The sequence below is a fragment of the Aegilops tauschii genome, chromosome 7 (genome assembly GCF_002575655.3).
Source record: "Aegilops tauschii subsp. strangulata cultivar AL8/78 chromosome 7, Aet v6.0, whole genome shotgun sequence".
In the NCBI taxonomy this organism is placed as follows: domain Eukaryota; kingdom Viridiplantae; phylum Streptophyta; class Magnoliopsida; order Poales; family Poaceae; genus Aegilops; species Aegilops tauschii.
Genome location: NC_053041.3, coordinates 158,952,993 through 158,975,631, shown reverse-complemented (window position 1 = coordinate 158,975,631; position 22,639 = coordinate 158,952,993). Strand labels below are relative to the sequence as shown.

Sequence of the window (22,639 nt, the reverse complement as noted above, 5' to 3'; positions counted from 1 at the left end):
CCGAGACCGACGCTCCAGAAGCCTTCCAGTTATTTCGTTGTTGTCGTGTGTTTTATTTGTTTGTTGCATTCATCATCCCATCATTCGCATTGCATCGGCACTCTGTTGCCGTCATTGTTTTCAAACTTGCATTCGTTCGTAGTTGCCGCGTTCCCCCCTTGTCTTCGTTGACCGTTCCGAGACCAACCGTGTTTTCGGTTCCCTCTTGTCAAACCAACTAACCTCTCTCGTCAGCCCGCGATCCCCTCCCGCGCGTCCGAAAGGTGTCCCGTACCCGACCCGGTTTGTTGTTACCGTTGGGTCCGGATCATCCCCTAACATCTACAAAACATCTCCATTTTCTTATTTGGACTCCCTACCTATTATTTTCTCGATCGTCCGATTTTAATCGGAGGGACCAAATGCCCCTATAAAAATTCACTTGTTTTATATAAGACCGCCCCCTAACAAATCAGACCAAACCCTAATTTCTAGGGAGCTGTCCCATCCATTGTCCTCTCCGCCGCCACTAGCTCCACCTGGTCTCCCCTTCCTCGGGATCCCCGATCCAATCCATCCACCCCACTCGCCCCGATCCAAATCCACCTCCCCGCACCTCCACTCGATCCCTGGCCATCTCCTGCCCGAGCGATTCCTCCTCCTTGCCTCGCCCGAACCCAAAGAGAGGAGCTCCTCTTTGACCTTCAGTCGCCGTTAGCCGGAGCACCGGACCCAGCAGATGAGTCGCCGCCGGCCTCTTTTTCCTCTCCCTGTTTTCCTCTCCTACCTCCTCTAAACCCTCTCCCTCGTTTGTTTTCTCCTCTGCCAGGAAACGTACGGTGCTCGCCCCTGCTGCCATGGTCGCCGGTGCAAGGTTCTGCACCTCCTGTGCTCGCACGACCGCGAGCGTTGACCGCCTCCAGCCGTCCCCGCCGCCAAGTGCCGCCGACGACCTCCATCTTCCCGTCGCTGCGCCAAGTCCCTCGCCCCGCCTCTGCTTCCCTGCTCCAAATCGAACGCCAAGCCGCCGCCCTAGAGCTTCTCCGCCGCCGGTGCCCTCCTCCAGCAAGGCCCTCGTCCCGCTCGTCTCCGACACCAGCGCCGTCCGCCCCGGCAACCTCGACGTCGAGCTCCAGTAGGAACTGCTTCGCGCGCCCCTGTACCCGCGAGCGTCTGAGGCTGCACCCTCCTCCTCGTCCAGCCCCTCCCCGTCGCCGGCATCTCCTCTGGCAGCGCCGCTGTGCCCGCACGCCTATGGCGAAGGTCCGGTGAGCCAAGCCGCGCCCGTGCCCCTGTTTCTTCCTTCCCCTTCACCTTCTATCTCTGACACGTCTCCCTCTCTCTCTGATGCGTCCACGGGAGGAGCTTCACCCTCGCCGGAGTCCTTCTCCTCGCCGCTGCCTCCGCCAAAGCCCTCATCGCCAGCCTCCCCTGCCTCGACCTGCTGTCGCGCCCCTTCTTCCTCTGCTTCGAGGACGAGCGCGCCGCCCTGCGTTGACCCGCGCCTTCCCATCTCGCTCGATCCAGCTGCGTGCCTAGCCTGCCCAGGAACCGGCCTCCTCCAGCCTCTGCATCGACCGGGTCAAGGCCCACTGGGTGAGGCTACACCCAGCGCCCCGCCTCTGTTTTTTTTTCTCCTTCTGTTGGGCCAGTCAGTTTCGGTCTAGTGTAGTTTCTTTCCTGTCTGCGATTTTTGCTATTTATCCCAGGTTTTACAGTTTTACAGAAAAACCCCTAGACTTCATCCATTTAATAACTCCACAATCGTGCATCTTATGTAAATAATTTATATATGAAAAGTGCTTAGAATTTTATCTAGTTTCACATTATGCCACTTTCATCCCATGTTAAAATGTTTAAAAATGCTGTTTGTTTAAATTTGTTTAAATGACATGTTAAAATGATTTATTCCATAACTAAATAATCGTAGCTTGGATTTTAATAAACTTTAAATGCAAATGGGGTAGAAAAATGCATAGATTAACTTGCCGCACTTCATTTTGCTGTTTAACAACATTAAAATTGTGTTTAGGGCAGAACAGTACCAAATTCAAAATATGCATATGAGGATTTTCCGGAATTGTTGTTTGTTGTTCCGGCCTCAGTTAAACTTGCCTAAATAGTTAGCTTACTTATGCTTCACCTCTTGCCATGTTTAACAACATTTAATATTGTTGGGTACATAACCGAGAGAGAACTAAATAATTGATGTGGTGTTTCGTCAATATGCAACTCGTTGCATATTGGGCTCCACTTAAGTTGTAGTATTGTTTGATGCATATTGCCATGCCATGCCTCATTAAACCGGACATGCATCATACTTGTTTGCGCATCATGCCATGTGTATGTGATGGTTGTTTACTATGTTATTTGTTTCTTTCCGGGTTTCTTCTCTCGTTAGCTTCGGTTTCGTTCTGGAGTTGTGAGGATTCGTTCGACTACGTCCGTTTGTCTTCTTCATGGACTCGTTCTTCTTCCTAGCGGGATCTCAGGCAAGATGACCATACCCTCGAAATCACTTCTATCTTTGCTTGCTAGTTGTTCGCTCTATTGCTATGCTGCGCTACCTACCACTTGCTATATCATGCCTCCCAAATTGCCATGAAACCACCTCTAACCTTTGTCACCCTTCCTAGCAAACCGTTGTTTGGCTATGTTACCGCTTTTGCTCAGCCCCTCTTATAGCGTTGTTAGTTGCAGGTGAAGTTGAAGTTTGTTCCATGTTGGAACATGGATATGTTGGGATATCACAATATCTCTTATTTAATTAATGCATCTATATACTTGGTAAAGGGTGGAAGGCTCAGCCTTATGCCTGGTGTTTTGTTCCACTCTTGCCGCCCTAGTTTCCGTCATACCGGTGTTATGTTCCTTGATTTTGCGTTCCTTACGCGGTTGGGTGATTTATGGGACCCCCTTGACAGTTCGCTTTGAATAAAACTCCTCCAGCAAGGCCCAACCTTGGTTTTACCATTTGCTACCACCTATCCCCTTTTCCCTTGGGTTCTGCAGACTCAAGGGTCATCTTATTTTAACCCCCCCGGGCCAGTGCTCCTTCGAGTGTTGGTCCGAACTGAGTAGACCGCGGGGCCCCCTCGTGGAAACTCGAGGTCTGGTTTTACTCGTAGGATGTCTCATCCGGTGTTGCCCTGAGAACGAGATATGTGCAGCTCCTATCGGGATTTATCGGCACATCGGGCGGCTTTGCTGGTTTTGTTTTACCATTGTCAAAATGTCTTGTAAACCGGGATTCCGAGACTGATCGGGTCTTCCTGGGAGAAGGTTTATCCTTCGTTGACCGTGAGAGCTTATGATGGGCTAAGTTGGGACACCCCTGCAGGGTATTATCTTTCGAAAGCCGTGCCCGCGGTTATGTGGCAGATGGGAATTTGTTAATATCCGGATGTAGAGAACTTGACACTTGACCCTAATTAAAACGCATCAACCGCGTGTGTATCCATGATGGTCTCTTCTAGGCGGAGTACGAGAAGTGAACACGGTTTCTGGGTTATGTTTGACGTAAGTAGAGGTTCAGGATCACTTCTTGATCATTGCTAGTTCACGACCATTCCGTTGCTTCTCTTCTCGCTCTTATTTGCGTATGTTAGCCACCATATATGCTTAGTGCCTGCTGCAGCTCCACCTCATTACACCATCCTTTCCTATAAGCTTAAATAGTCTTGATCTCGCGGGTGTGAGATTGCTGAGTCCTCGTGACTCATAGATACTTCCAAAACAGTTGCAGGTGCCGATGATACCAGTGCAGGTGACGCAACTGAGCTCAAGTGGGAGCTCGATGAAGATCTTGTTCGTTGTGTTGTTTCTTTTCATGTTGATCAGTAGTGGAGCCTAGTTGGGACGATCAGGGATCTAACAGTTGGGTTGTCTTCTTTTCTTTTGGTTCCGTAGTCGGACCTGTGTGTGTATCTTGAATGATGTATGATTTTATTATGTATTGTGTGAAGTGGCGATTGTAAGCCAACTCTTTATCCCATTCTTGTTCATTACATGGGATTGTGTGAAGATGACCCTTCTTGCGACAAAACCACAATGCGGTTATGCCTCTAAGTCGTGCCTCAACACATGGGAGATATAGCCGCATCGTGGGTGTTACAAGTTCCCTTGTCTGGTGCTGGCTCTCCGTAACGAACGTCTGCCCAAGGATTTCAAAGGGCCCAGGAAGGTACCTAATTACACGGCGGATTTACAGCCCGGAGCATGGATTGAGAGCTACGAGATGGTTATGGAATTACTGGAGGTCAGCGAAGCGGCGATGGCCAAATACTTCACCATGATGTTGGATGGGACTGCCCGCACTTGGTTGAAGGGCCTGCCACCTAATTCCATCGGGTCATGGGCAGAGCTAGAAGCCCGGTTCATCCAGAACTTCAAAGATACATGCAGGCAATCTATGTCAATTGTGGATTTGACTAACTGCAAACAACAAGAGGGTGAGTCTACAACCCACTGGGTACGCCGGGTCAAGGAGATAATACATTCGTCTGATAAGATGGATGCCGGCTCTGCAGTCTTAATGTTGGAGCAGAATTGTTGTTTTGCGCCCCTGAAGATGAAGCTCGGGCGGCTCAAGCGCGATTGCAATGATATGGGTACGCTGATGGCGGCTCTGGTCAAGTACGCCGACTCTGACAGTACCAAGGATCCCGCGTCTGATGATGAAAGGACAGGGAAGGGAAAGAAGAATGGCAACGGCAAGGGCCCGCAGCATAACCCGGCGAACCAGGGAGGTAACAAACGTAAGGCTGATGGTAGTATGGAGTTTGTGGCCAACACCAATGCGCAGGGCAATAACCACCGACGTAAGGGGAGACCACCTCCCCGATCCGGCGGGTCAGGCCCGACGCTTGAGCAATTGTTGAATGAGCCATGTCCAAGGCATGGCTCTAGGGAGAAGCCGGCCACTCATCTATGGAAAGACTGCGCAATCATGAAGGCCTTCAAAAATTCCAACGCTTTTAATGGCAACAATGGGCAGGGCGGCGGCTCAGGCGGCGGCGGCTTTCATGGCCCGGGCGGCGGCTCAAATTCCAACTCTCAACATTTTCAAGGTAATCAAGGAGGTTTTAATCAGCAATCTGGCCAGGGTAATCAGCAGCAGCAGCAGGGGGATACCAGACCAATCCAAAGCAGCTCAACAGTGGACAATATCATGTGTTTACTACCAGTCTGTGCAAGCGAGACCAGAAGCTTCATAAGAGGGTTGTGAATGCTGTTGAGCCGGCAGTTCCACGTTATTTGAGATGGTCTGAGCAGCCTATTGTGTGGAGTAGGGAAGATCACCCTCCCCGGGTTGATAATCCGGGTCACCTGGCCTTGGTGGTGGCTCCTCAGGTAGGCGGGTATAAATTCACTAAAGTGCTCATGGACGGAGGCAGTAGCATCAACATCCTCTATTATGAGACCTTCCGTCGTATGGGATTAACTGATAAAAACCTCAACCAATCCAACACTGTTTTCCATGGTGTGGTGCCTGGTAAGTCGGCGTATCCAGTTGGTAAGATCGAGTTGGAAGTAGCCTTTGGAGATGAGTACAACTACAGGGCGGAAAAACTGACTTTTGAGGTGGTTAAAATAAGAAGCCCGTACCATGCTTTATTTGGGCGGCCGGCTTACGCCAAGTTCATGGCATGGCCGTGTTACGTATACTTGCAGCTCAAGATGCCGGGTCACAATGGAACCATCACGGTTCATGGCAGCCGAAAGATAGCCTTGGAGTGCGAGGAAGGTGACACTGCTTACGCTGAATCTGTTTGTGCAACAGAGGAGTTGAAGTTTTACAAGGATAATGTTGACCCGGTCGATATGACGTCTTTGAAAAATCCAACCACGGAGCATGAGCCGGTAATGAAATTTAAGTCGGCCGATGAGACTAAACTTGTTGACTTTGTTCCAGGTGACTCATCTAAGCAGTTCAGCATCAGTGCTAATCTGGATCCCAAATAGGAAGGCGCGCTCATCGAGTTCATCCGTGAGAACTGGGACATCTTTGCATGGAAACCTTCTGACATGTCGGGTGTACCAAGAGAAATCGCTGAGCACACTCTCAATATTGATCCGAAATTTAAGCTAGTCAGACAATTCCTCCGGCGGTTTAATGAAGAAAGGCGGAAAGCCATTGGTGAGGAAGTAGCCCGGCTCTTGGCGGCCGGGTTCATCGTTGGAGTCTTTCATCCAGAATGGTTAGCTAACCCGGTGCTCGTGCTCAAGAAGAACGGCACCTGACGAATGTGTGTGGACTATACGGATTTAAACAAGGCTTGTCCTGCTGATCCTTTTGCTCTCCCCCGTATTGATCAAATTATTGATGCTACGGGGGGTTGTGAGCGTTTAAGTTTTTTGGATGCTTACTCTAGATACCATCAGATCAAGATGGCAGTTAAGGACCAAGAGAAGACGGCGTTTATCACTCCCTTTGGAGCCTTCTGTTATGTGTCTATGCCTTTTGGGCTCAAGAGTGCACAGGCGACTTACCAGCGGTGCATGCAGAATTGTCTCCATAATCAGATTGGGCGCAATGTTCATGCTTATGTGGATGATATTGTGGTAAAATCTAGAGAGAAGGAAACCTTGGTAGATGATCTGAAAGAGACCTTTGATAATCTCCGGGTCTACAAGATGATGCTTAATTCGGACAAATGTGTTTTTGGTGTTCCTGCAGGCAAGCTCTTGGGTTTTCTGGTTTCTCATAGAGGCATTGAAGCTGACCCGGAGAAGATCAAGGCAATCACCTCTCTGGCTAAGCCGGCGTGCATAAATGACGTCCAGCGTCTGGCGGGTCGCATCGCTGCTTTGAGTCGTTTTATAAGCCGGTTGGGCGACAAGGCCATGCCACTATATCAGATGATGAAGAAAACAGAGGACTTTGTCTGGAATGATGCTGCTAATGCTTCTTTTGAGGATTTGAAAAGACAGCTGGCTGAGCCGCCAGTCCTTGCTGCTCCTGTCGATAAGGAGCCCTTATTGTTGTATGTAGCCGCTAACACACGGGCCGTCAGTGTGGCTGTGGTGGTGGAGCGTAAGGAGGCGGGTAAGGAACATCCGGTTTGTTGGGGATCGTAGCAGAATTTTAAAATTTCCTACGCATCACCAAGATCCATCTATGGAGTATACTAGCAACGAGGGGAAAGGAGTGCATCTACATACCCTTGTAGATCGCGAGCGGAAGCGTTCTAGTGAACGGGGTTGATGGAGTCGTACTCGCCGTGATCCAAATCACCGATGACCGAGTGCCGAACGGACGGCACCTCCGCGTTCAACACACGTACGGAGCAGCGACGTGTCCTCCTTCTTGATCCAGCAAGGGGGAAGGAGAGGTTGATGGAGATCCAGCAGCACGACGGCGTGGTGGTGGATGTAGCGGGATCTCGGCAGGGCTTCGCCAAGCTTCTGCGAGAGGGAGAGGTGTTGCAGGGGGAGAGGGAGGCGCCAGGGGCTGTGGTGCTGCTGCCCTCCCTCCCCCACTATTTATAGGCCCCCTGGAGGGGGGGGGGGGCGCCGGCCCTGGAACCCATCTACATGGGGGGGCGGCGGCCAAGGGGGAAGGGGGGTGGCTTCCCCCCCAAGCCAAGTGGGGCGCCCCCCACCCCTAGGGTTTCCAACCCTAGGCGCAGGGGGAGGCCCAAGGGGGGCGCCCCAGCCCACTAAGGGCTGGTTCCCTTCCCACTTCAGCCCATGGGGCCCTCCGGGATAGGTGGCCCCACCCGGTGGACCCCCGGGACCCTTCCGGTGGTCCCGGTACAATACCAATAACCCCCGAAACTTTCCCGGTGGCCGAAACTGGACTTCCCATATATAATTCTTCACCTCTGGACCATTCCGGAACTCCTTGTGACGTCCGGGATCTCATCCGGGACTCCGAACAACTTTCGGGTTTCCGCATACTAATATCTCTACAACCCTAGCGTCACCGAACCTTAAGTGTGTAGACCCTACGGGTTCGGGAGACATGCAGACATGACTGAGACGCCTCTCCGGTCAATAACCAACAGCGGGATCTGGATACCCATGTTGGCTCCCACATGTTCCACGATGATCTCATCGGATGAACCACGATGTCGAGGATTCAATCAATCCCGTATACAATTCCCTTTGTCAATCGGTATGCTACTTGCCCGAGATTCGATCGTCGGTATCCCAATACCTTGTTCAATCTCGTTACCGACAAGTCTCTTTACTCGTACCGTAATGCATGATCCCGTGGCTAACTCCTTAGTCACATTGAGCTCATTATTATGATGCATTACCGAGTGGGCCCAAAGATACCTCTCCGTCATACGGAGTGACAAATCCCAGTCTTGATCCGTGCCAACTCAACAGACACTTTCGGAGATACCCGTAGTATACCTTTATAGTCACCCAGTTACGTTGTGACGTTTGGCACACCCAAAGCACTCCTACGGTATCCGGGAGTTGCACGATCTCATGGTCTAAGGAAAAGATACTTGACATTGGAAAAGCTCTAGCAAACGAACTACACGATCTTTGAGCTATGCTTAGGATTGGGTCTTGTCCATCACATCATTCTCCTAATGATGTGATCCCGTTATCAATGACATCCAATGTCCATAGTCAGGAAACCATGACTATCTGTTGATCAACGAGCTAGTCAACTAGAGGCTTACTAGGGACACGTTGTGGTCTATGTATTCACACATGTATTACGATTTCCGGATAACACAATTATAGCATGAACAATAGACAATTATCATGAACAAAGAAATATAATAATAACCATTTATTATTGCCTCTAGGGCATATTTCCAACAATCTCCCACTTGCACTAGAGTTAATAATCTAGTTACATTGTGATGAATCGAACACCCATAGCATTCTGGTGTTGATCATGTTTTGCTCTAGGGAGAGGTTTAGTCAACGGATCTGCTACATTCAGGTCCGTATGTACTTTACAAATATCTATGTCTCCATTTTGAACACTTTCACGAATGGAGTTGAAGTGACGCTTGATATGCCTGGTCTTCCTGTGAAATCTGGGCTCCTTCGCAAGGGCAATAGCTCCAATGTTGTCACAGAAGAGAGTCATCGGGCCCGACGCATTGGGAATCACCCCTAGGTCGGTAATGAACTCCTTCATCCAGATTGCTTCTTGCGCTGCCTCTGAGGCTGCCATGTACTCCGCTTCACATGTAGATCCCGCCACGACGCTTTGCTTGCAACTGCACCAGCTTACTGCTCCTCCATTCAAAATATACACGTATCCGGTTTGTGACTTCGAGTCATCCAGATCTGTGTCGAAGCTAGCGTCGACGTAACCCTTTACGACGAGCTCTTCGTCACCTCCATAAACGAGAAACATATCCTTAGTCCTCTTCAGGTACTTCAGGATATTCTTGACCGCTGTCCAGTGTTCCATGCCGAGATTACTTTGGTACCTTCCTACCAAACTTACGGCAAGGTTTACATCAGGTCTGGTACACAGCATGGCATACATAATAGACCCTATGGCCGAGGCATAGGGGATGACACTCATCTTTTCTCTATCTTCTGCCGTGGTCGGGCATTGAGCCGTGCTCAATTGCACACCTTGCAATACAGGCAAGGACCCCTTCTTGGACTGATCCATATTGAACTTCTTCAATATCTTGTCAAGGTACGTACTCTGTGAAAGACCAATGAGGCGTCTTGATCTATCTCTATAGATCTTGATGCCTAATACATAAGCAGCTTCTCCAAGGTCCTTCATTGAAAAACACTTATTCAAATAGGCCTTTATACTTTCCAAGAATTCTATATCATTTCCCATCAATAGTATGTCATCCACATATAATAAGAGAAATGCTACAGAGCTCCCACTCACTTTCTTGTAAACACAGGCTTCTCCATAAGTCTGTGTAAACCCAAACGCTTTGATCATCTCATCAAAACGAATGTTCCAACTCCGAGATGCTTGCACCAGTCCATAAATGGAGCGCTGGAGCTTGCATACCTTGTTAGCATTCTTAGGATCAACAAAACCTTCCGGCTGCATCATATACAATTCTTCCTTAAGAAAACCGTTAAGGAATGCCGTTTTGACGTCCATTTGCCATATCTCATAATCATAGAATGCGGCAATTGCTAACATGAATCGGACGGACTTCAGCTTCGCTACGGGTGAGAAAGTCTCATCGTAGTCAACTCCTTGAACTTGTCGATAACCCTTAGCGACAAGTCGAGCCTTATAGATGGTCACATTACCATCCGCGTCTGTCTTCTTCTTAAAGATCCATTTATTTTCTATGGCTCGCCGATCATCAGGCAAGTCAGTCAAAGTCCATACTTCGTTTCATACATGGATCCTATCTCGGATTTCATGGCTTCTAGCCATTTGTCGGAATCCGGGCCCGCCATCGCTTCTTCATAGTTCGAAGGTTCACCGTTGTCTAACAACATGATTTCCAGGACAGGGTTGCCGTACCACTCTGGTGCGGAACGTGTCCTTGTGGACCTACGAAGTTTAGCAGTAACTTGATCTGAAGCTTCATGATCATCATCATTAACTTCCTCCCCAGTTGGTGTAGGCACCACAGGAACATCTTCCCGCGCTGCGCTACTTTCCGGTTCGGAAGGGGTGACTATCACCTCATCAAGTTCCACTTTCCTCCCACTCAATTCTTTCGAGAGAAACTCTTTCTCCAGAAAGGACCCGTTCTTGGCAACAAAGATCTTGCCTTCGGATCTGAGGTAGAAGGTATACCCAATGGTTTCCTTAGGGTATCCTATGAAGACGCATTTTTCTGACTTGGGTTTGAGCTTTTCAGGTTGAAGTTTCTTGACATAAGCATCGCATCCCCAAACTTTTAGAAACGACAGCTTAGGTTTCTTCCCAAACCATAATTCATACGGTGTCGTTTCAACGGATTTCGACGGAGCCCTATTTAAAGTGAATGCGGCAGTCTCTAAAGCATAGCCCCAAAAAGAGAGCGGTAGATCGGTAAGAGACATCATAGATCGCACCATATCCAATAGAGTGCGATTACGACGTTCGGACACACCGTTTCGCTGAGGTGTTCCAGGCGGCGTGAGTTGTGAAACGATTCCACATTTCCTTAAGTGCGTACCAAATTCGTGACTTAAATATTCTCCACCATGATCTGATCGTAAGAACTTTATTTTCCTGTCACGTTGAGACCTCACTCTGAAATTCCTTGAACTTTTCAAAGGTTTCAGACTTGTGTTTCATTAGGTAGACATACCCATATCTACTTAAGTCATCAGTGAGAGTGAGAACATAACGATATCCTCCGCGAGCCTCAACACTCATTGGACCGCACACATCGGTATGTATGATTTCCAATAAGTTGGTTGCTCGCTGCATTGTTCCGGAGAACGGAGTCTTGGTCATCTTACCCATGAGGCATGGTTCGCACGTGTCAAATGATTCGTAATCAAGAGACTCCAAAAGTCCATCTTCATGGAGCTTCTTCATGCGCTTGACACCAATGTGACCAAGGCGGCAGTGCCACAAGTATGTGGGACTATCGTTATGAACTTTACATCTTTTGGTATTCACACTATGAATATGTGTAACATCACGTTCGAGATTCATCAAGAATAAACCATTGACCAGCGGGGCATGACCATAAAACATATCTCTCAAATAAATAGAACAACCATTATTCTCGGATTTAAATGAGTAACCATCTCGAATTAAACGAGATCCAGATACAATGTTCATGCTCAAAGCTGGCACTAAATAACAATTATTGAGGTTTAAAACTAATCCCGTAGGTAAATGTAGAGGCAGCGTGCCGACGGCGATCACATCGACCTTGGAACCATTCCCGACGCATCGTCACCTCGTCCTTCGCCAGTCTCTGTTTATTCCGCAGTTCCTGTTTTGAGTTACAAATATGAGCAACCGCACCGGTATCAAATACCCAGGAGCTACTACGAGTACTGGTAAGGTACACATCAATTACATGTATATCACATATACCTTTGGTGTTGCCGGCCTTCTTATCCGCTAAGTATTTGGGGCAGTTCCGCTTCCAGTGACCACTTCCCTTGCAATAAAAGCACTCAATCTCAGGCTTGGGTCCATTCCTTGGCTTCTTCCCGGCAACTGGCTTACCGGGCGCGACAACTCCCTTGCCGTCCTTCTTGAAGTTCTTCTTACCCTTGCCCTTCTTGAACTTAGTGGTTTTATTCACCATCAACACTTGATGTTCCTTTCTGATCTCCACCTCCGCTGATTTCAGCTTTGAATATACCTTAGGAATGGTCTTTTCCATCCCCTGCATATTGAAGTTCATCACAAAGCTCTTGTAGCTCGGTGGAAGCGACTGAAGGATTATGTCAATGACCGCGTCATCCGGGAGATTAGCTCCCAGCTGAGACAAGCGGTTGTGTAACCCAGACATTCTGAGTATGTGCTCACTAACAGAACTATTTTCCTCCATTTTACAGCTGAAGAACTTGTCAGAGACTTCATATCTCTCGACCCGAGCATGAGCTTGGAAAACCATTTTCAGCTCTTCGAACATCTCATATGCTCCATGTTTCTCAAAATGCTTTTGGAGACCCGGTTCTAAGCTGTAAAGCATGCCGCACTGAACGAGGGAGTAATCATCAGCACGTGATTGCCAAGCGTTCATAACGTCTTGGTTCTCTGGGATTGGTGCTTCACCTAGCGGTGCTTCTAGGACATAATCTTTCTTGGCAGCTATGAGGATGATCCTCAGGTTCCGGACCCAGTCCGTATAGTTACTGCCATCATCTTTCATCTTGGTTTTCTCTAGGAACGCGTTAAAGTTGAGGACAACGTGGGCCATTTGATCTACAAGACATATTGTAAAGATTTTAGACTAAGTTCATGATAATTAAGTTCATCTAATCAAATTACTCAATGAACTCCCACTCAGATAGACATCCCTCTAGTCATCTAAGTGAAATATGATCCGAGTTAACTAGGTCGTGTCCGATCATCACGTGAGACGGACTAGTCAAGATCAGTGAACATCTCCATGTTGATCGTATCTTCTATACGACTCATGCTCGACCTTTCGGTCCTCCGTGTTCCGAGGCCATGTCTGTACATGCTAGGCTCGTCAACACCCGTTGTATGCGAACGTTAGAATCTATCACACCCGATCATCACGTGGTGCTTCGAAACAACGAACCTTCGCAACGGTGCACAGTTAAGGGGAACACTTTCTTGAAATTATTATAAGGGATCATCTTACTTACTACCGTCGTTCTAAGCAAATAAGATGCAAAACATGATAAACATCACATGAAATCAAATAGTGACATGATATGGCCAATATCATTTTGCTCCTTTGATCTCCATCTTCGGGGCACCATGATCATCTTCGTCACCGGCATGACACCATGATCTCCATCATCATGATCTCCATCATTGTGTCTTCATGAAGTTGTCACGCCAACGATTACTTTTACTTCTATGGCTAACGCGTTTAGCAACAAAGTAAAGTAATTTACATGGCGTTATTCAATGACACGCAGGTCATACAAAAAATAAAGACAACTCCTATGGCTCCTGCCGGTTGTCATACTCATCGACATGCAAGTCGTGATTCCTATTACAAGAATATGATCAACTCATACATCACATATATCATTCATCACATCTTCTGGCCATATCATATCACATAACACATGCTGCAAAAACAAGTTAGACGTCCTCTAATTGTTGTTGCAAGTTTTTTACGTGGCTTGTATAGGTTTCTAGCAAGAACGTTTCTTACCTACGTAAAACCACAACGTGATATGCCAATTTCTATTTACCCTTCATAAGGACCCTTTTCATCGAATCCGTTCCGACTAAAGTGGGAGAGACAGACACCCGCTAGCCACCTTATGCAACTAGTGCATGTCAGTCGGTGGAACCTGTCTCACGTAAGCGTACGTATAAGGTCGGTCCGGGCCGCTTCATCCCACAATACCACCGAAACAAGATAAGACTAGTAGCGGCAAGAAGAATTGGCAACATCTACGCTCACAACTGCTTTGTGTTCTACTCGTGCATAGTAACTACGCATAGGCCTGGCTCATGATGCCACTGTTGGGGATCGTAGCAGAATTTTAAAATTTCCTACGCATCACCAAGATCCATCTATGGAGTATACTAGCAACGAGGGGAAAGGAGTGCATCTACATACCCTTGTAGATCGCGAGTGGAAGCGTTCTAGTGAACGGGGTTGATGGAGTCGTACTCGCCGTGATCCAAATCACCGATGACCGAGTGCCGAACGGACGGCACCTCCGCGTTCAACACACGTACGGAGCAGCGACGTCTCCTCCTTCTTGATCCAGCAAGGGGGAAGGAGAGGTTGATGGAGATCCAGTAGCACGACGGCGTGGTGGTGGATGTAGCGGGATCTCGGCAGGGCTTCGCCAAGCTTCTGCGAGAGGGAGAGGTGTTGCAGGGGGAGAGGGAGGCGCCAGGGGCTGTGGTGCTGCTGCCCTCCCTCCCCCCCACTATTTATAGGCCCCCTGGAGGGGGGGGCACCGGCCCTGGAACCCATCTACATGGGGGGGCGGCGGCCAAGGGGGAAGGGGGGTGGCTTCCCCCCCAAGCCAAGTGGGGCGCCCCCCACCCCTAGGGTTTCCAACCCTAGGCGCAGGGGGAGGCCCAAGGGGGGCGCCCCAGCCCACTAAGGGCTGGTTCCCTTCCCACTTCAGCCCATGGGGCCCTCCGGGATAGGTGGCCCCACCCGGTGGACCCCCGGGACCCTTCCGGTGGTCCCGGTACAATACCGATAACCCCCGAAACTTTCCCGGTGGCCGAAACTGGACTTCCCATATATAATTCTTCACCTCCGGACCATTCCGGAACTCCTCGTGACGTCCGGGATCTCATCCGGGACTCCGAACAACTTTCAGGTTTCTGCATACTAATATCTCTACAACCCTAGCGTCACCGAACCTTAAGTGTGTAGACCCTACGGGTTCGGGAGACATGCAGACATGACTGAGACGCCTCTCCGGTCAATAACCAACAGCGGGATCTGGATACCCATGTTGGCTCCCACATGTTCCACGATGATCTCATCGGATGAACCACGATGTCGAGGATTCAATCAATCCCGTATACAATTCCCTTTGTCAATCGGTATGCTACTTGCCCGAGATTCGATCGTCGGTATCCCAATACCTTGTTCAATCTCGTTACCGACAAGTCTCTTTACTCGTACCGTAATGCATGATCCCGTGGCTAACTCCTTAGTCACATTGAGCTCATTATTATGATGCATTACCGAGTGGGCCCAGAGATACCTCTCCGTCATACGGAGTGACAAATCCCAGTCTCGATCCGTGCCAACTCAACAGACACTTTCGGAGATACCCGTAGTATACCTTTATAGTCACCCAGTTACGTTGTGACGTTTGGCACACCCAAAGCACTCCTACGGTATCCGGGAGTTGCATGATCTCATGGTCTAAGGAAAAGATACTTGACATTGGAAAAGCTCTAGCAAACGAACTACACGATCTTTGAGCTATGCTTAGGATTGGGTCTTGTCCATCACATCATTCTCCTAATGATGTGATCCCGTTATCAATGACATCCAATGTCCATAGTCAGGAAACCATGACTATCTGTTGATCAACGAGCTAGTCAACTAGAGGCTTACTAGGGACACGTTGTGGTCTATGTATTCACACATGTATTACGATTTCCGGATAACACAATTATAGCATGAACAATAGACAATTATCATGAACAAAGAAATATAATAATAACCACTTATTATTGCCTCTAGGGCATATTTCCAACACGGTTCAGCGGCCGGTTTACTACGTCAGCGAAGTACTCATTGAGTCCAAGCAAAGGTATCCACATTGGCAGAAGCTTGTTTATGGGGTGTTCATGGCAAGCCGGAAGCTTAAGCATTATTTCCAGGGCCACCCTATCACTGTGGTTTGTTCTGCTCCCCTAGGAGATATCATCCAAAACAGGGAAGCCACAGGAAGAGTTGCTAAGTGGGCCATTGAGCTTGGGCCTCATGATCTGAAGTATGTGCCACGCACGGCTATCAAATCACAAGCATTGGTAGATTTCATCAACGATTGGACAGAGCTGCAGATGCCTGAAGAGAAGCTGGATAATACATACTGGACTATTCACTTCGACGGGTCCAGGCAATTGGAGGGCTCGGGGGCTGGAGTTGTGTTAGCTTCCCCTCGAGGTGACAAATTTTGTTATGTCCTACGATTGATGTTTCCCTGTACTAACAACGCAGCTGAGTACGAGGCCTTGCTCCATGGTCTTCGGATGGCCAAGGAGATGAGCTTAAGCCGGGTAAGATGTTTTGGTGACTCAGATTTGGTGGCCCAACAAGTATCAGGCAAGTGGGATTCCAAGGACCCCCTCATGGCGGCTTATCGCCGCGAAGTTGATGCCATTGCTGGGCATTTTCAAGGTTACCAAGTAGAGCACATTGATCGCAGAAAGAATGAGGCGGCTGATGCATTAAGCCGGCTCGGCTCTCAGCGAAAGCCGGTGCCGCCTAATACCTTCTTGGATACTCTGCATAACCCTTCTGTCAAGTTGCCTACAGAGGAAGACTTGGCTATTCCTGACCCAGAAGCACAGTTGGTGGCGGCTCTCCATGTTATCCCAGATTGAGTTAATTGCACAGAACTACCACAATTCGGGCATCACATGCAGATTGGTACCACGATTGCTAATCTTTGCATGTCAGTACCATGATTGCTCCAGGTTTTTTCAAATAAGGCTAAAACGCGTATTTATACGTATTGACGCTCGATCCGACAGCTCGGGCCCACCCGTCAGGTGCCACGCTGGCCAATCGGCGCGTGCCCGCGCGCTGACTAGGACGAGCCGGTGCGCTGCTGCTCTCGAACCCGGTCCGGTCGCACCAGCTCGCCCCCGCCGCACCATTCCCCTCCCCTCCTCCTCTCCTCACTCGTTTCCTCCGTCGCCGCCGCCTGCGTCCCGACTGCCGGCCGCCGCACCGCCCCGCCGACGCCATGGTTTTGGAGGACGAAAGCAGCGACGACCAGTCTAGCCTCCCGTACATGCATTCTTCCTCCACAGACAGTCTCAACGAGGTCAGTACAGTGAGTTTAGGGTTAGGGTTACAGATTTGGGATTTCTTGATTTGGTTGATTTTGGTAGGTTTTGATTTGCCCATTGTCTTTGTGCGAGCTTCTGCAGGTCCCTTTCAGCCTTGAAGATCCAGATTACAAGGGGCTTGAGCTGGATGTGATGTCTCCATGTGAGAAGCACGGCATGGCATCTGAGAGGCTTGTTGCCTTTGAAGGAACAGACACAGGCAGGCGGTTTTTAGCATGTGCACAGCCGGTATGGATTGTAGGCATAGTGATTTTTTTCTTACTTTGTCAGTGCCATATTGAACTCTGTTTGCTGGAGTACTCTCCTTGCTGTCAACATTTTGGTTCATAGTGGCATTAGAGTAGCTTATTTAGGTCAAGCATGAGTATATTTTGCTGGAGTACAATGGCGTAGTAATTTTGGTTAATAGTGGTACTAGAGTAGCTTAAAAATGATAACTAACCTAGGCATAGTGATTTTTTTCTGTTTGCTGGAGTACTCTGTTTGCTGGAGCCATATTGAACTCTGTTTGCTGGAGTACTCTCCTTGCTGTCAACATTTTGGTTCATAGTGGCATTAGAGTAGCTTATTTAGGTCAAGCATGAGCCATATTGAACTGTGTTGGTGTTGTTCTTGTTTTTGCAGGCAGGTAGCAATTGTGGCTTTGTTGAATGGGTTGATCACCAGTGGCCCCCAACAATGCAGAATGCATTGTTGAAGCTTTGGGCAATGGTTGAAGATGCCAAAACTGCTAGGGTGAATGACAATCTTGAAAGTTCTTTCACTATCCACCATCTGACAGAAGAGAAGAACAAGCTGGATGCCAACTATGACAAGCTAGTCCAAGATGTGCATGAGCTGATGAACTTCCAGGAAGATAAGGTGGTGGATTTCAGACATCTGCAGTCTGCCATTACATATCAGCAGGAGGTAAGAAAAGAACTGATTGATGATATGAAGGCACAGATGGCAAGTGAGATGGCAAAGAAAGATGAAGAGACCCAGAAACTTACTCTCAAGTATGAGCTGCTGCTCAACCTGACAAGAGCTCAAGCAACAGTCATTCAGAACTTGAAGCTGAACAAAATGAAAGAGAAGCAAGTGCTTACTGAAGCTAGTATGAATTTGGAGCTGAAGAATGCAGAGCTAACAAAGTGTCAGGAGAAGCTCACCCAAGAGAAGCTAGAGTTAAAGCTTGAGGTTGCTGATCTGCTTAAGGGAAATGAAAAGCATATTGAAGAGAAGTGGCAGTTAGAGTTTCAGAATGAAAAGTTGAAGGAGAAGTTCAGGGGGATTCAGGCCATCTTGGAGAAGTGAAGAAGATGAAAATGAGATTAGTGGCATTGCTGACCTTTTGGGAATGATGGTTGTGTAATGACCTAGCATCTAGGAACTAAGGTTGTGTACTGTATGCTTGTACTAATGGTGAACTATGGCTGTGTATGTATGTAGTAGTTATGCTATTCATCCTTTTGTGAGAAAAGGATGAACTATGCATTTGAAGTTGAACTCCTCTATGTATTGTGAACAATGGTTATGTATGGCTATAATGAGTTGAACTCCAGAAACTAATGTGATCAGTTTCTTATTATGTATGGATATGCTGATTATGTAGAAGGATATGTTGATGATGATACATTATGACAATGTTGCAGCAAACCACTCATGTCATACAAAATAAAAGAGGAACAAGACTGACTAAATCTCATCAGAAGATAACTTCACTGATCCATTACAACTTGGCTTAAACTAGAGCAACTAAACCAGGCAGGACATTGCATTTAGATTGGCTGCAACTAAACCAACTAACTAACTTAATATCTTGCCTGCAACTAACCCAAGCACAAATATAGTGAAAAGAAACAACACATTGTGAAATTTGGCCCTAATCCCTACAATCTCTGCATTCTTCTCTCTGAGTTGAGTTTGCAGAGACAGAAACATGGCCTCCCTTGTGCCATCATCTTCACTTGGAGTCAGCATTGGAAATTGATCTTCCTCTCTAGCAACAGTTGCACCTTTAAGCCTCCATACTTCATCAGGTGAAAAGTTATTACCACATGCTTATTCTTCCTCAAAGCTAGCTCAGGCTTCAACTGTTTAAGACAGTTTGTGTACCTATGCCCTTGGAGACCACAATTGCCACATGTTATGCCCCATTCTTGAAGTTTCTTTTGGCTTTGGTACTTCAAATTTGCCCTTGATCCTCTTTTCTTTCTTTCTTCCTCTCTTGATTTTGAATGCAGGTGGTTCTATGTCTGGACCAGGGGTCCTTGTCCAATCATGCTCACCAGGCACAGGAAAGATCATTGGTTCATAAGCTGCAGCATAAAAATCTTTCTTGAAGAATTTGCTGACATAATCCTCTGGTTTCCTTTTAGCCTTGTTTATTGCAGAGATGGCATGGTTGCAAGGTATGCCACTAAGGTCCCACTTCCTGCATCCACAAGTCTCAAGTTCCAGGTTGACAGCATGTGTTTGCTGCCCACTTGTAACTTGCCATAAGTTGACCCCTGCCTATATTGGCTTGCAATATCTGGCCCTCTCCTTCTCAACCTCTAGCTTCTCACTGTAATGAGGTGTTATATCCCATCTTGCTGCCTTTACACTCTCTCTGTTCCTATGCCACCTCACCATCTGCTTATCTTTTATCCCATCACACATTGTCCTTATAGGTTTTCTCCTAACATCTAGAATGTACTTGTTGAACACCTCAGACAAGTTGTTCACTACCAAGTCAGTCTTGCAGTTTGTGTCAAATGCATGCCTTGCCCATGTTTTTTTTGGTATTGCAGTAAGCCACTCCCAAGCTTCCTCACTTTCAGATCTAAGATCATTCATTGCAATATTAAATTTGTGTTCATTGTAGGCATAGCTAGCATTATCCATGCACTTCTTAAGATCTTCACCCCTAAACCCAGCATTTTGGAAATTTGCATATAAATGCCTAAGGCAGAATCTTTGGTTGCAATTTGGAAAGACAGCATTCACTGCATTCAATAACCCCTGACACAAACAATTTAACAAGTCTAAGCTACAAGGTAAATAAATATGCACCAATGAAACTCTTAGCTACTGTTAACACTTGTGCAAAACAAAATGAAATGTGCAAACACATACCTTTTGTCTATCTGACATTATAGTACAAGGTCCAAACTTGCCCACTTCTCCACCTAGGCAAATTTTCAGTTGGTGTAGAAACCAACACCAACTAGGTGTGTCCTCTTGTCCAACTATGCCAAATGCCAGTGGATATATGTTGTTGTTGCCATCTCTACCAGTGGCAACAAGGAGTTGAGCTCCTGTAGTGAGCTTAATGAAGCATCCATCAACACCTGCATAATCAACATTTCCAAACATTAAATACATTCAAGTGATATACAATATGGAGTACTCTACAATATGTAAATGGTGCACAAGGTTCAGGAACTAACCAATGAATGGCCTACACCCATTGAGAAACCCCTCCCTTGCTCCATTCAGGCAAAAGAACATGGCATGGAATCTTGGGCCTGGGTGGGGTATTTTTGCATTTGGTACTGGAGTAACAGTAGTGACTATTACTCTACTCCCAGGGTTTGTATCCATGACAGTCTGAGAATAGTCTTTAAGCCTAGGATATTGCTTCTTGTGATCTCCTAAGACAACTTCAATAGCTATGTTCTTTGCCCTATATGCCATGCACTTGGGCACATCTACACCATATTTTTCCATGCATGCATCAATTATTGTCTGAATACCAGTAGTTATATCAGATCTGAAGAGATGCTCATATTTCTGTGCTAGCCACTTAGCACTAACCCTGGTGGTCTCAGTGGTACTAGGGCAAGTGTGCTCTAGTCTCATCTTCTTAATTACAAAGGTTTTCTCCCCTTTTATAACTGCTGCCACCATAAAGAACTGGCAATGTTTATCTGGACACTGAACAATTATCCTCTGATCTGAATTCCTGTGATACTTAAAATTCCTGGCCTGAGTGATGTGCAAATTCAACAAAGCATCTCTGAATTCATGCTGATCCCTAAAACACAACTTCATACACAGTTGCTCATGTGGTTGCTCCATTTTCTCATTGTACCACTTCCTAGCAGGACTTTTCTTTGCCCCACTCTTCCTTTTCTTTGGTAGGACAAAAGAGGATGGCTCAAAACCATCATCATCACTCTCCCTCAACAACCCCTTCTCTTCTTCATCTGATGATGGTCTGAAATCAGGTTCAACCTCTGGTAGCTTACTAGAATGTGACCTAGTTGTTGGTCCTCTTCTAACTGGTAGCTTCTGCTTCTTCTTCGCAGGTTCAACTATAGTTTCTTCTTCTTCTCCAAAAGTCCTATCTTCCTCTACCTCAAATGGTTCCTCAACTTCAGTGTCACCCTCATAATGCAGCATTTCTTCCTCTTCTGATTGCTCATCATCTGATTCTTCCTCTTGTACTTCTAGCTCTCTCTGTCTCTTTCCCTCTTGCACCTCTACATCTTCATCATCACCCATGTAATGATGGTCATTTCCAATTTGAGCATCCTCATCAGAGGCATTAGCATCACTGTCCTCATATGCCTCAAATCCTTGATATCCCTCTTCTTCTTCTTCTTCCAAAACTGCTTTCAACTTGGCTGTTGCATTCTTGCTTTCTTGTGTGCAAACACCAGCAGGATGAGGTGTGCTAGAGTTGCTACATTGACTCTCAAAAACTACTCCTTGCTGATCAACAGCTAAGATAGGAGGCTCACTCAGATCGAAAACAACAGGCTCTTGGTACACCACAGTGGACAACTCTGGCATTTCACATTGCTGCAACTCAAAATCAGTATTAGGGGGTGGACAAGCCCTGACTAGCAAATCAAGCACCAATTTGTCCTGGATCTTCCTCTTTATCTTCTGTAATTCTGCATGACTGTTTACCAAATCCAGCCCTTTCTCTCCTAAAGATGGAATTTCAATGTGAAACAAACAATCATATGCATTAAATCCTTGGGTTTCCATCACTGCAACCAAATTCAGATAAGTAATATCTGAACCACACAGCTTCATCTCCAATGGTCCTCTTGCATCAAAATGGATCCTTACTTGCCAAATGTCTTCATCCAAACTACAGAACAAATTAAACTTCATGTATTCATTATAATTACTCTTAATTTGGAGAGCAACTGTACAGTACAGAACAATTTAGAGTAACCTGTAAGTCTAATATTTACTATTAACTCTACTATTACAGATGCTATTTCAGCGCAGAACAATGCTACTAAAGTAACCTGCAAGTCTAATATTTACAGTACAGAACAATGTACTTTACTATTTCAGCACAATAGCAAAATCAAGGAAAAAGACAAGGTCATAATCCCAAATTGTTACTGTAATTGAACTAATTTGAGAGTGCAATACACTGAGTTACTAGTTACTGTAATTGTCCTATTCTAGTCACTACAATTGGACAAACCTAATCCATTGCTGCGCCAACCCTAAAAATCCCCAATTGGATAAACCAGAGCAGGAGGAGGACAAGGGTACTTACAACACGCCGCCAAGTCCATGCGTCAACTCATGGCTGCTGCTAGGGTTCGCCACCCACTGCTGCACCAACCGCAACCGCTGCTCCAT

The 22,639-nt window shown here is 47.1% G+C and overlaps 2 protein-coding genes across 4 annotated transcripts; one reads left to right on the top strand and one right to left on the bottom strand.

The window, feature by feature from the left end:
• Window positions 1–501: 501 nt before the first annotated feature.
• Window positions 502–18,648, top strand: LOC109739666 (uncharacterized). 3 transcript variants are annotated; one of them, XM_073505683.1, is made up of 4 exons: window positions 502–1,575; window positions 2,381–2,471; window positions 17,144–17,290; window positions 17,687–18,648. In XM_073505683.1, exons 2-4 carry the CDS (start codon window positions 2,439–2,441, stop codon window positions 18,356–18,358), a joined length of 852 nt encoding a protein of 283 aa, XP_073361784.1. In that variant the 5' UTR covers window positions 502–1,575; window positions 2,381–2,438; the 3' UTR covers window positions 18,359–18,648. The 3 variants fall into 3 exon arrangements, 2 of the variants coding, with proteins under 2 accessions (XP_073361784.1, XP_040250291.1); XR_012190033.1 differs by lacking the exons at window positions 17,144–17,290; window positions 17,687–18,648 and adding an exon at window positions 3,719–3,854 and having other exon boundaries at window positions 1,531–1,575; XM_040394357.3 differs by lacking the exons at window positions 502–1,575; window positions 2,381–2,471 and adding an exon at window positions 14,388–17,037.
• Window positions 18,649–19,558: 910 nt separating this feature from the next.
• LOC141026961 (uncharacterized) lies at window positions 19,559–22,639 on the bottom strand. The gene is made up of 5 exons (XM_073503871.1): window positions 22,554–22,639; window positions 20,476–22,130; window positions 20,320–20,376; window positions 20,162–20,214; window positions 19,559–20,047 (listed from the first exon to the last, which is right to left on the bottom strand). The coding sequence occupies exons 1-5, from the start codon at window positions 22,637–22,639 to the stop codon at window positions 19,559–19,561; spliced, it is 2,340 nt and encodes a 779-aa protein (XP_073359972.1).

Coding starts and splice junctions, on each gene's coding strand:
- LOC141026961 (XM_073503871.1), bottom strand. CDS start 22,639: ATGGAGCAGCGGTTGCGGTTGGTGCAGCAGTGGGTGGCGAACCCTAGC. Junction 20,377..20,475: donor TGGGTGTAGGCCATTCATTG/GTTAGTTCCTGA, acceptor TTGATTATGCAG/GTGTTGATGGATGCTTCATT. Junction 20,048..20,161: donor TAATGTCAGATAGACAAAAG/GTATGTGTTTGC, acceptor TGTTTGTGTCAG/GGGTTATTGAATGCAGTGAA.
- LOC109739666 (XM_040394357.3), top strand. CDS start 16,957: ATGGTTTTGGAGGACGAAAGCAGCGACGACCAGTCTAGCCTCCCGTAC. Junction 17,038..17,143: donor CCACAGACAGTCTCAACGAG/GTCAGTACAGTG, acceptor GAGCTTCTGCAG/GTCCCTTTCAGCCTTGAAGA. Junction 17,291..17,686: donor TTTTAGCATGTGCACAGCCG/GTATGGATTGTA, acceptor TTGTTTTTGCAG/GCAGGTAGCAATTGTGGCTT.